The sequence below is a fragment of the Rhipicephalus microplus genome, chromosome 2, assembly GCF_043290135.1.
Source record: "Rhipicephalus microplus isolate Deutch F79 chromosome 2, USDA_Rmic, whole genome shotgun sequence".
Classification (NCBI taxonomy): Eukaryota; Metazoa; Arthropoda; class Arachnida; order Ixodida; family Ixodidae; genus Rhipicephalus; species Rhipicephalus microplus.
The window spans coordinates 299647391-299660622 of NC_134701.1; the positions used below are offsets into that span (position 1 = coordinate 299647391).

The 13232-nt window shown below is 45.9% G+C and overlaps 1 protein-coding gene across 5 annotated transcripts in view; it reads right to left on the reverse strand.

The window, feature by feature from the left end:
* Positions 1-13232, reverse strand: part of tweek (transmembrane protein KIAA1109 homolog tweek) — a 1194469-nt gene that overhangs the window by 77050 nt on the left and 1104187 nt on the right. For 4 of the 5 annotated variants that reach the window (XM_075882507.1, XM_075882492.1, XM_075882501.1 and 1 more), the window contains 3 exons: positions 11004-11220; positions 10843-10950; positions 911-1037 (listed from right to left, as the gene is read on the reverse strand). In XM_075882507.1, coding sequence (XP_075738622.1) covers positions 911-1037; positions 10843-10950; positions 11004-11220 — 452 coding nt within the window. The remainder of the gene's footprint in view (positions 1-910; positions 1038-10842; positions 10951-11003; positions 11221-13232) is intronic. The other variant, XM_075882497.1, reaches the window with a different exon arrangement.

Genomic DNA, 13232 nt, shown 5'->3' on the forward strand with positions numbered 1-13232 from the left:
ACCGATCAAATCATTCTGAATAGTGCCTTTTATAACATTGTGAAGTGGTGTGATTTATGGCAGATGTCAATTAACTTCGATAAAACAGTATTTATGCGAATAACTCACAAAAAAAAACCCTTACTATTTAATTATTCCACCGCAGGTTTCACCCTTTCTGAGGTAACTAACATTAAGTATCTTGGCATTTGGATTACCAATGACCTTAGCTGGACTAAACATATTGACTCCGTAATTACAAACGCTAACCGAAAACTATTCTTCCTTCGAAGAGCTCTAAAACATTCTAATTCCACGGTGCGTACGCTAGCGTACAGGACTATCGTTCGCCCAGTGTTAGAATACGGAGTGATTGTTTGGGACCCCTTCACTAAAGCTAACATAACTAAATTGGAAAACGTGCAGAAGAAGGCAGTCCGCTTTATATTTAATAGCTTTGGACGCACCTCTATAACTGAACTCCTACATCGTGCCAATGAGCCTTCAGTTACCGAAAGAAATCGTTTAATACGACTACAATTTCTTTGCCAAATAATTAAAGGGCATTATAAGCTTGATGTTTCCAACATCATTTCCTTTTCTTCTGGGTACGCCACCCGCCAAAGGCATCAACTTACAATAACCCCTTTCCGGTCCCGAAATAACTGCTTCAAATATTCCTTTTTTCCTCGTACAGTAACTCAGTGGAATGGATTAACTAATAACCAAGTGATGGAGCCGTCCTTAGAGTTGTTTGCAGCAAATTTGACCTGATTGTTCACATCATGCTGTTCTATTTTTTGTTTGTTTGTTTGGTTTATGCAATCTTGAGTGCCAACATTGTCAAAATTATATCTGTAACCACCCTGCTAAAATCTCTGTAATAGGGATTGCAGTATGAATAAATAAATAAATAAATAAATATACTCACGAGGTATTGCCCATGACATTGCCCATGTTCATGTGAACATTAAGACGAGACAGGTTCAAAGCGTACAGCAGAAGTGTTTCCCATGCTTGACCCCTGGGAGGTGCTGCTGGTCGTTCTTGAGGAGGTGCTAGAGAAGAACACAACCAAGGCCTTTTACAGTATTTACAATTGCCTGCAAGCTAAATGTTACAGTGGTGCATGGCATGCTCTCACGTCAAACAATTGTCTCATTCACAATGTATTGTCTGAGCAGCAAGCGAACACAAAGCCCTCCCCCCCCCCCTCCACCCCGTACAGGGGCACACACATAATTTGAAGCAATTTTTGGAGCTTGGTAGCAAACCAGATGCCAATGTCTGGTTAACCTCCCGGCCTTTCCTTTCTTACTCTCTCTCTCTCCCTCTCTCTGGAGCAAGTTACACGAAAAAAAGGTTTATATTCTGTGGGGTGCTGATAATCCCCCTGTAAAGTTGTCTGCGCCGCATGGCGCACGTGTCTCGCCCCAAGGCTTTATTTCGGTGGTGACCACCGCCAGGCGATAGATGGCGTTGTGTTCGCTTTGAGTACCACTGTTGGTAGAGTGGTAGCGCTGGCGGTGGCCCCTGGCAGAAGGCAGGCCTTGGTGGTGGGCGAGAGTTGAGCGAGCCTCTTCTGCGCGTGGCGGCTGCCGCGAACGGTTGTCTGTAGCGTGGGTCCCCGGTGCTCGGCACCGCGGGCTTCGCGCCGGGGTCCCACGTGGTAAGTCAAGCGGTGGCGACGCCGCCTTGGGTATGTGTTAGTGTGTTGTGTGTGTTTATCATGTTATTGTGTGTTTAGTGTGTCACTGCGTTATGTTGTTTGTATGGTAGCGTGTTAGTTAAAATTGATGTATCATTCGGTGGACGATATCGTCGTCTAAATTAGTTAATAAATGTATGTATGTTGTGTGCTTTGTACCGACCGCGTCTGCTGTGTCCGTTCACTCCAAGAGCGTGTCATGGCGATGCGCTCGTTTGCCTCGCCGAGACCCGACACTGGCGCCCAACGTGGGGCTCTTAAAGTATCGGATGAGAGTTTTTGCGGTTCAATACAGGGATTTTGTTAGAGCCGGTGTAGAGTAGGCCTAGGGGTGACTTCTTTGCTTGCGTCGGTGGTGTACTTTGTTGAGAAGCGAGGAGATTGGTTTTGTAACGTGTTTGAATTTGTCGGCAGGTTGACTTTCTATTTACCGTATTTACTCGCATAATAGGCGCACTTTTTTTTTCAGAAAATCCGGCTCGAAGTTAGGGGTGCGCGAATTACGCGGGGTAAAATTTTCGAAAATTTTTTTCAACTAGGTTCTCGCGCTTTAAATATGCACACTTGTCAAGTAAAAGGCAACATTATCGTTTACCAATTAATTCAGCATAAAACAAACATACCTACGTACCTTTTAATGAACAAGCGAGAGCCGTCAACTGCACACACACACGTAAAATTTATTTACACAAAAGTCGTAGCTGTTCCTCCTTTTCCCTATTTGGAGTCCGAGTCGGAGATCACACATTCATCCTCGTCGAGCGGGGATTCGTTTTCGGTGTCCGAATCATCCGCACTCTGCAACATGTCATCCTCACTCGCATCCAGTGCGTTCGAGATACCCATCTTCTTGGAGCTTTTCCTGACGACTTCGTCGGAGATCGCCTGCCACGCTTCCACGATCCAAGCGCACAGCATTTCCACAGGCGGCTTCTTAATCTTACCACCTGGAGTCAGCTGATGTTGTCCTCCAGCCATCCAGGTGGTGTACAGTCTTCGAACATTGTCCTTGAAAGGTTTATTCAAGGACACGTCCAAAGGCTGCAGTATCGATGTGAGGCCGCCCGGAATCACTGCCAGATCTGTGCGCAGCTCCTTTAGCTCATCTCGTACGCGGTCTACTAGGTGTCCACGAAAACTGTCCAGGACAAGCATGGACGGCAACAACAGACCACCCGGCCGCCGACCCCAGACTGTTTTCACCCAATCCACCATGAGTTCCGCGCTCATCCAGCCTTTTTCCTGGACTCTGACGTAGATGCTTTGAGGGAATTTTGCCTTTGGGAGCGTCTTATGTTTAAAAATAACGTAAGGCGGTAGCTTACGCCCATCCGCTGTCACCACCAGCATTACGGTGCATCGTTGTTTATCAGCGCCAAACGTTCTGACGATGACGCTCCGTGCACCTTTCTCCTCCACTGTCGTGTTCCACGGCATATCAAAGCAAAGGGGGGTCTGGTCAGCGTTGCCGATCTGGGGCAAAATGAAGTCTTTCTGCTGTCGGAGCTTTATAACAAAACTGTGGAAGTCCACCACTTTGTCCTCATATGCTGCGGGCAAGCGCTGGCACAAGGTGGTCCGCCTTCGCAGTGCGAGGCCATGGCGCCGCATGAAACGAGTTGTCCATCCGGAGCTGGCTTTGAACTCTTTTGCTTCGATGCCCTGCGCTCGGGCTATTCTGCGCGCCTCAGTCTGCACAATATCCAACGACACAGCACAGCTGTCTTGTCGTAGCTCCCGTATATGCCGGACCAGTTGCTCTTCGACGTTCGGATACCTGTCGGTCTTGGCACTGCGGAAAGCCCGTCGTGTCTTCTTCGTCGCCTTAAGTTTTTCTTCTTGGTCCCTCCAGTACCGAATACTGGTTTCTCCAACGCCGAAATGCCTGCTTGCAGCCCGGTTGCCGTGCTCTAGCGCGTATTGCACTGCCTTCAGTTTAAACCCAGCCGTGTAGCTCGCGTGCTTCCCCATGGTGAAACCAAAGTTCAATACACGACCACAACATAGGCACACCGCTTGCAAAATGGCGTTTCTTTCTTTTTCGCTGATGGTGGTGATGGCGATCGAGCCCCCAGTGTTGTACACGTGACCTCCAAAAAGCGCGCCGATTTGGGGGGGTATCAGTAATTGATGGAACAGACGTTTTTTTTTTTCGCTCATGGACGCTTTTTTTTTTTTCAAGTTTTATTTCGACAAACACGTTGGTTAGGTCGTTGCACTTCGAATTTTTTTATTTGCTCGTCGATTTGCCTTCTTTTTTTCTTCAGGGTACGGGGACCGCGTTCCAACTGTACCGCTGGGGGGTAGAATCGTTTCTGATCACGGCCAAGTTCGGGGTGCGTCTATTATGCGCGGAATTAAAAAAAAAACGAATTTTCCACGACCAAACTAGGGGTGCGCCTATTATGCGAGTGCGCCGATTATGCGAGTAAATACGGTATTTTTTTTTTGCTCGCAAGTGTTGTTATTTTTTGTTGTTGTTAGTTTTCAAAAACGTTGTTGAATTAGGACGAGAGCCATGCGGTCTGCATCCTGGGGTGAGCAAGGCCTAGAGCACGTGGTTTGTAGGCCAGGCCCAAAGCGAGTGAGTACGGAAGCCTTGTGGGTGGTCCGATTTTCTGTAAATAGCTTCTTCTATATCTTTGGGCTCACGGAGCCGGGCGTCGTTGCTGTCTGGTATTGCGGCTCGACGCCGAGGCGTCGTGACACCGCCCGGGGCGGTGGACGCCAATCGCTCGGTAAGCTGCTGTGTGCGGCGAGCGATAGGGCCACCTCACAGAGTGGACGTCTCCTCGCGGCTGCCTCTTCTGCGCCTAGGCTGGGTGCTGGGTGGATGCCGGTTGTTGCCGAGCGACGCATTAGGCCTAAGGCTCTGCGCAGCCGCCTGTCGCACGTGGCACAACTAAATGGATCGTGGCGTTGAGGTGTTGCGCTCTGCTTCCCTCACTTTTTTTTTCTTGTGAGCACGAGTTAGGAAAAGTGATTTTTGTTTTATTTTGATGAGCGTCTCGGCCGCCACCGATGTATTAGCTAGCAGTACTGACCAACGTACCACGTGGACGAAAAGCTCGAAGCTCCCTTCCCGAGGACCTGCTCGATTGTTTTCTTTCAAGTTTTTGTTGTTGTTATTGATGTATTCAGTGGGAGGGATGTCATCCACGGCCGGCTGTCCTGCACATAGTCAGCGTCGCTGGCCGGGAATGCGGTCGTGAGGTCGGGCGATGGAGATGCCCGGGACCTGCGCAACTGCCTGCAGTCCGGCGCCCTCGCGAGTGCTGCTCGCCACTGGAAGACGTGTCAGCGCTAGCGACGGATCGTCGCGCCGACGGCAACATTGCTGTTGCGGGGCCAGTACTGAGTGAGGTGAAGTCCAGCCGGACAGTGCAGCAGTGTCGACCAGCGGCGGTGTCGTGGTGCAAAGACATTATGGTCGTGCGATATCATTTTTTTTTGTTAAAGCTTGTGTAGTTAATTTTTGATTTCAGGATATGGTTTGATTTAAGGTTAAGGGAATGTGGGGGTGCTGATACCCTCTCTGTAGAGTTGTCTGCGCCGCGTGGCGCAGGTGTTTCGCCCCCAAGGCTTTATTTCGGTGGTGACCACCGCCAGGCGATAGATGGCGTTGTGTTCGCTTTGAGTACCACTGTTGGTAGAGTGGTAGCGCCGGCGGTGGCCCCTGGCAGAAGGCAGGCCTTGGTGGTGGGCGAGAGTTGAGCGAGCCTCTTCTGCGCGTGGCAGCTGTCGCGAACGGTTGTCTGTAGCGTGGGTCCCCGGTGCTCGGCACCGCGGGCTTCACGCCGGGGTCCCACGTGATAAGTCAAGCGTTGGCGACGCCGCCTTGGGTATGTGTTAGTGTGTTGTGTGTGTTTATCATGTTATTGTGTGTTTAGTGTGTCACTGCGTTATGTTTTTTTGTATGGTAGCGTGTTAGTTAAAATTGATGTATCATTCGGCGGACGATATCGACGTCTAAATTAGTTGATAAATGTACGTATGTTGTGTGCTTTGTACCAACCGCGTCTGCTCTGTCCGTTCACTCCAAGAGCGTGGCGTGGCGATGCGCTCGTTTGCCTCGCCGAGACCCGACAATTCTAAGCACCTAATCCAGAATATGTAGCAGTATAACAAATAGAGGTTGCATTTAGAAAAGAAAATGAAGAATATGAATTCTGCTACTTCAACAAAAGCAGTGTGTTGAACCACACCACTGTGCAAACAGTGAACAACTTCACACCACCATTTGCCATGAAATCAATTCACAGGTGCTATAAATGCTAATGAAAACCTGGTGACCATGAATTTTATGAGATTCGTAAAGCGAAAAAAAAAAGAAAGCTGGCGTATCTCTTTATTTTTTGCTTCAGGGCTGCAGAAACTTCATAGACTGCTTCGAATAATTGGCAGACTTTTTTTGGCATCAATAATAATGCTAGCACTCGTAACATTAATGAATGTGAATGCGTGAATAATAAAAGAGCAAAGTGTGCTACATGCTATATTAATTTGTACTAGTGAAATCTTTGCAATTTGAGCATGTGTGCTTTTTTACAAGACACCAGCATACCGAGGCAAAAAAGACTTAATAGATGGTCTGCATGCGATAGAACAAGGTCAGAAAATTGTAGAACCACTGTTGTTCACAGTGGGATAGGGCTATTTATGGGCTATCAATGACCATGCACCTGTAATGAGAAGGGTGCTCAATATTGATGAGCATAGCTAAAAATTGGAATAGTCTGATAGCAGCCAATATTTCCATTGCATTCATCAGCTCCCAACACGAAGCATGCCTTTGGCTCATCTCGTCTAGCATGCTGATGACGACCATGGTGCAGGTGGCATTTATAGCTAGCAAAATTAACACAAATGAGAAAATCTTGAGGCTCCTCAAGGCTCCAATTTTGGCATCATTGTCAAAAGGAAAGATCAGAGGTCTGGACAGCTGCAAACTTGCCATAAAAAGCAAGACCATGTATGCTCTGTTTTTTTAGCTTTCAGGTCCATTTTATTTCATATTCCATTCTTTATTTTCCTTATTCCAGTTGGTGTTAGTCATTCGTGTGCGATTTCATAACAAGTCCAAATAAAATTATGCAGCTTTTTGCAATTGGATACTAAATCTTTAGTCAGTGGTGTAAGGCTGTTATTGGTCTGTACATAGTGCAAATTTTTATAATTAGTCTTCTGTAAAACTTTTAATTAGGACAAAATATACAGGACCCTTCAATATGTTTTTGTTTACATGGAAAGTTAAGAAATAAACCACTAGTCTTATGGGACAGAATAGGTCTTTGAGAACATGATTGTGTAAAAATCTCCAGAAGTTAATGTATTGAATAAAAAACTTTCGGAGGATAATGACCGCCTTTCAAGAGTTGCAACTCAGAACCACAAAAGATAGCTCGAAAGTGATTTTAATTTTGATGTAAGCATACGAAATCACATCTGCATGCCGTATTACATAATTTTATGCCTATAAATAGCAAAAATAGTCTTTATTGCCCCTTAAGCACTGTAATGAATGATGGCACATAGTATCGCTTATTTTGGTTATTTAACTCACTGATGTTTGAGTTATGTGTGTCTAGAAAGGGATGTTACACTCAGTCAGGCAATCAAGCCTTTTTGTCACACCTCATAGACATGGCAAATGTACACATTTGTCTTTGTCTGAAATAAAGTTGAAATGAAATAAATAAAATAATTAAAACAAAATAATTTTTTTAGGCACCTACAGCTTGAAGGGACACTGAAGCACATTTAAAGAAAAAACGAGGTTATGGTGTCATGATACAAAATTTTGTGCGGCGAACTTGAAAATTAAGTCGAAAAGTTGCATAACCCAACGCACATAGTAACTTTTTTTTTTGCCAAAATCTAGCGACAGGTGCCTCAGCCAGCATCGTGAGTCTCACTGCTGCCTGTGATTGGTCAAAGCTTCATGACAACATGTTTGGGACGGCAAGGACAGCTGACTGCGCTCGACGGCAGGTGATGCCATGTTTACTTGTTGATATCGAGAAGTTGCTTTTAGTATGGCGAACTGTGGAAGTTGTAAGAAGTTCGCTGTTTGAGCCAGTCGTGACTGTAACAGTGACGGTCGAAGATGGTGTCAGCACCGGTGACGCGGCGAGGAAGGAGATTCCCAATCAGCCACCTTCCCCTGAGTCCGAAACATAAACTGGTACATATATGATGCATATCAGTGTTTAATTTCACTGTAGTGAACTGACACAAATGATATGCTTAACCTTGGATATTAAATTCGATATAGAACCCCAGCATTAGCCCTCCCTTTTAGCTCGTAATAACACAATCACACGCACGCATCGTGTGCAAACATTGACTGTTTGTGGATTTCACTGCTCAGAGTACAGCGTTATTGATGCAGTCAGTATTACCCTTCACAGCGGGCATGAAGCTAGCAATGAGTCAGAGTGCTGCCAAGAGAGAAAAAGGAAAAAAGAAAAGAAAAAAAAAAAGCCACACGAGTACCGCTCTTTGATGCAGTGGTGACATGTGCTCTGAGCTGCGCTGAAAGCTTGCACATGAATAGTTGGGCTCATATATTACAGTTATGTTTACAATACTGCCGCCTTTTTTAAAATTCGGGCCATTGCTAGTACTGTGATGATGTGTTAAAATGCGGGTGGTATATTAGCTGCGTTGAAATCATGCGACTGTCATGTAGAGTGCCTGATTTTGATGTTGCGTACTGATATCTGTGTACGTGTTTTCGCCATACGTGCACTCATGTACGCACTGCGTCTAAATGGGGAAAGAGCTAGGACAGTACATGAAAAGCAAGACGTGTCTGAACATTCATTTTGGGATATTGTTTTGCAGTCCCACAATTTTTTTCTGTGCAGTGAGACAAAAAATACCATTACCTACATTTCAATATACAGTAAACTCGCGATAACTCAAACTCTGATAACTCAGACTTTCAGTTAATGCAAACAAAATTCAATTTTTTGGTTGGTCCTCTATTCTTTCCATGTATTTGAAAGTCTCTTAATTCAAAGTCCATCATTCGGTTAATTCATACTTTTTGCAGGTCCATAACAGAAAATATCTGCTTCTTTACCACTACTACTTAAAAACTCTGTGTGCTTATGTAATCATAACAATCTGAAAATGAAAAATAAGCACCTGAGACCTTAAAAAAAAAAGCCTTTGCAAGTAGACAATTGTTTGAAACGAAGCACACCCACGGTAAACCATGATGCTTCTCAACTACCGTGATTCTCGCACTCGCATAATTTTTGCACCCCCTGTGTTGCCCCACAAAAGCATGACTTATTCTTTGCCGGGAGTAATTATCGCACTCCCGAAAATTTCCACAGTAATGTCGTCTGCTCGTTCCAGCCACTGATGATGATAGTGCGCGCCATCTGGCACCACCTCTTAAGCATCAAGCGTACTATCATTGCACAAAGCTTCAATCCAATGCTAGCCAAATCAAAGTGGCAAGTGCGCATTGCAGCATGTTTTGTAGATTGTATCCGTAATTTTGTGATGCTATAGGGCAATACAGAAGCTACACAGCTGCTTTCAAGTTGAAAGTGATTGATCATGCACTAAACAACGGCAAAATGGCTACCGGTAGGCCCTTCGGAGTCAACGAGTTTTGTGTTCGCTACTGGCGACAGCAACTGAAAGCCACAAAGGCGCGTTGAGCCTTCCATGTGCCCAAGACTGGGATGGCTGGTAAACTTTATTTTGTCAGAAGGCAACTGCACACGACTCTATGTTAAATGGCCTTCAGCCCAATGCTGACGTCATACGCTAACCTTTTGCCGGCTCTGGTTCAGTGACGAACGCTAGCGCTACGTCCGCAAGCTTTGCGTACGGTGTTCTAATTCTCGACTATTTGCTTGCGCCTTTTCTCTCTCAAATAAATCTTGCCTTGTGTTGAACCTGTGGTTTTATTGTTAAGGTAAGTAATTAGTACTTCTGAAAGCTTGCAGCTGGTTACTGGCACGAGAATCCCAATTTGTGGCCACTTTGTATTCTTTTTCGCCCTGTACGTTTTTGCTGTAAGTTTCCCCGCGTTACTCTCGCTCCACCTAACTTTGCATCGGTTTTCCGCCCCAAAAAAAAAAAATTCGAGGATTATGCATGTAAATACGGTAGTATAGAGAGCTTTGAGCTGTAGGCACATACCTATAGCAATGAAGCAGTTGGGAATTTACGACTTCTTTAAAAGGTCTGATCAGCAGTATATAGCCAATAAACTTGTGCACTTTACACCTCTGCTTTCTGTTCAGTGTATGAGGTTAGGGCTTAAAAACACATACAAAATTTTTAAATCTGATAAAATCAATGTGTGGTGTCACCTCAACCAGAGTCATCTATCTTGTGATAATTATGATACTTTTTGATAATTCAAACAAAATTCAGAGGTTCCTTCGAGTTTCAATTAAGAAGAGTCGACTGAAACTCACAGTGGACGTCGCGAAAGCGAGGCAGCACAGTGAGCTGAGCACGGCTGTCGTAAGCCCGTGCTTATCAACCAACTACGCGCTGCTAAGGCACATCAGCAGTCTTACAGCCTCGCCTAATTTTTTCTTTTCGCAAAGGCTAGCCATGGTGGTGGCCTCAGGTGTGGAAACACTGTCACACACACGTGCACTTGATTGTCAACACCAGTGACTGCATGAGAGCCGGGCTTCGTACGTAGTCGCTGTCATGGAAGTGCTGGGAGCACAGCACATTTTAACTCGTATGCTTGAAATCTTTAATTTTACCTGCAGTGACCCATTTTGCAGCCATCTGATCCTGAAAAAACTTGTGAAAAGTGACCTCATCATGACTGAAAGTGCTGCGGCAGCCATATATCACGCCGTAATTCGGCATCACGAGTCCACATCAAACCCGCACAAACACAAGTGAATGTTGGATGGCAAAAATCTCTAACCAGAAAAGGAGAGAGGTCTAATGGCAAGATTTTCTCGGTCAAAGTTGGCTCACTTATAGCGCTGTTTTTAATCGAACATTGCCAAAAGTCTTGGTAGACATGTTGTAAGAGGTCTCAGATACCGAATTAGCAATAAATTTGCAAATGCAACACCGCTTCAGAGTCTTTATCCTGAACCAGCTAGTCCATCTTTTATTTGCCTGCATGTTCAAGCCCTCCCTGAGGCATCACTTACCCGCTTCCTCTTCCGGAGAACCAAGTTCCAAACTTCCAAAGGGGAATGAATCGGCCCGGCTCGGGGACAGAGTGCCACTGCTGCTGCTAGTCTCAGCTGAGTCCTCAGCTGGGGAGAGAGCAATGAGGTCAATAGCGCGAGTGGCTCGGCGGCTTGCTCACCTTGGTCACCAAAAGCCGAACCTGCAGTGGTTGGATCTCCCAGGAACATGCGACGAGCAATGCTGCGTCGATACCAGGCTTTAGGGAAGGCCAGAATTTCCGTCAGGCGTCTCATGTCATACTTGAATGATGCCGAGCCAACGTCACATAGTGCTGAGAAACGGATCAAAGCTCGACCATTGTCTACACCAATGTGACGGCTGCGGCTCATGTTAACCTGAACAGAGAAGGAAACTTTATCACTGTTACTACTCAGAGAGGTCCTTTCTTACAGATCTATTCTCTTGCTTTGCTGCAAGACACAGCTTACACTAACGCAGTCCATACTCTATCCTGTCTCCCTTAATTTTCCTGCTTGCACATCAAGTCCAGATTTCAGAATGGAGTGATTGTGCTGCAAGCAGATGCTGCAAAATCATAAAACTAACCACTGTTACCCGTAGCATCACCTGGAATGTAAATGCGCTCCTGAGTCCATTGTTCCATGTATGGGCGCAGTGTGCAGGCTCATCAAACGAAACCTATGGTCATGAGTAGCACACCTTCAGTAGATCTTTGAAAGCAAAATGCACACTCTAAGACAAACACATACATCCAAAATAGGAACAAATAATCACTCCTTTAGCCAGTTATTTTTGGAAAAACTTTATTTAATTGGGTTCAGTGACCAAAAGAGTTCATTAATTTGGGTTGAAGGTAACACCGACGTGTGTTCCATTTCACACTGACCTACCATAATAAGTTGTTAAAAGAATCTGTGTTGTGCATCTTTATATCATTGCATTAGTGTCTTCGAACCCAACAACAAGCCCTCCTCCAGAATAGTTTTCTTCAAGAAACTAGAAGAAAAGACAGAGAAAAGAGATAGAGATGCGCCATACTACCAACTGTTTATCAACAGTATAATCAAGAAAACTTTCGAACACGCACAATGGAATATGATAGAGTGACATCAAACCTGTAATTACATAAAATGTCTATTAAAAAAAGATACCTCTGATCATCTACAGAGTACAAATGATGTATCACTGACACAGGTGGACCACTTCTTTTTGATGTGAACTGCTTTCCATAGTTCCCTTGCTGTCCTTGATACCATTTGCAAGAAAGCTGTGGAACTCGCTCGAGAAGCTAGGCTCACGAGAAAAAAGTTTCGTGCACCAAACTCTTGGGTGCGTCGATTTATGCAATGCAAAAAGTTTTCTCTTCGGCGGAGCACATCCATCTGTCAGAAGTTGCCCTAGGAGTTCGAGGACAAGCTTATAACTTTCAGCACTTCGTGAACCAGCTTCGGGAGCAGAACGACTACATGATGGAGCAGATTGGCAACGCCGATGAGACGCCCGTGTGGTTTGACATGTCTTCGTCGACCACGATCACGCAGCGCGGCGCCAAGGATGTGAAGCTGTTGTCCACCGGCAACGAGCACTCGCACTTTACTGTCATGCTGGCATGCACGGCAGATGGTAGAAAGCTTCCGCCCTTCATCATTATCAAACGCAAGACAATGTTGAAGGAAGTGTTCACGCCCGGTGTTGTCGTTCGCATCAACAAAAAGGGATACATGGACGAGGCCATGATGCTCGAATGGATAAGAGTAGTGTGGAACTGTCGAGCAAGTGCACTGCTGCGTCTTTGCAGCATGCTGGTGTTGGATGCGTTTCGTGGTCACTTAACTGACGCTGTGAAACGCACACTCGGCGACGGGAAAACGGACCTCGCCGTGATACCAGGTGGTATGACGTCCACCCTCCAGCCGCTCGACGTTGCGCTGAACAAGCCGTTCAAAGACCGAGTGCGGCTGGAGTACCAAGAGTGAATGTCCGGTGACAACCCAGACACCGACGGGCCGCCTACAGAGGCCTCTGCTTGCGACTCTTTGTGGCTGGGTGCTTTCCGCCTGGCGTTCCTTGCCAGACTCCATGGTGGAAAAGGCTTTCAAGAAATGTTGCTTCAGCAACTCGCTGGATAGCACAGAGGGCGGCGCACTGTGGGAGGCAGCAAGTGACAAACTCTCGTCTTCGGAAGACAGTGGTGCTTCGTCGGACCAATAGGATCCAGTTGCGATGGTGGTTGAGGGGAGCTCCGACGATCGGGGTGCGGTGCGCCGAATTCCCGAATAAATGTGGTTCGGCAGTTTTGGGTTGTTTTCCCCCTTTTTTTTCTTTTTTGGTAACCTGAACTTGGGGGGGTTGACCTATATTCCCACTCGACCTATAGTCTGGTTTA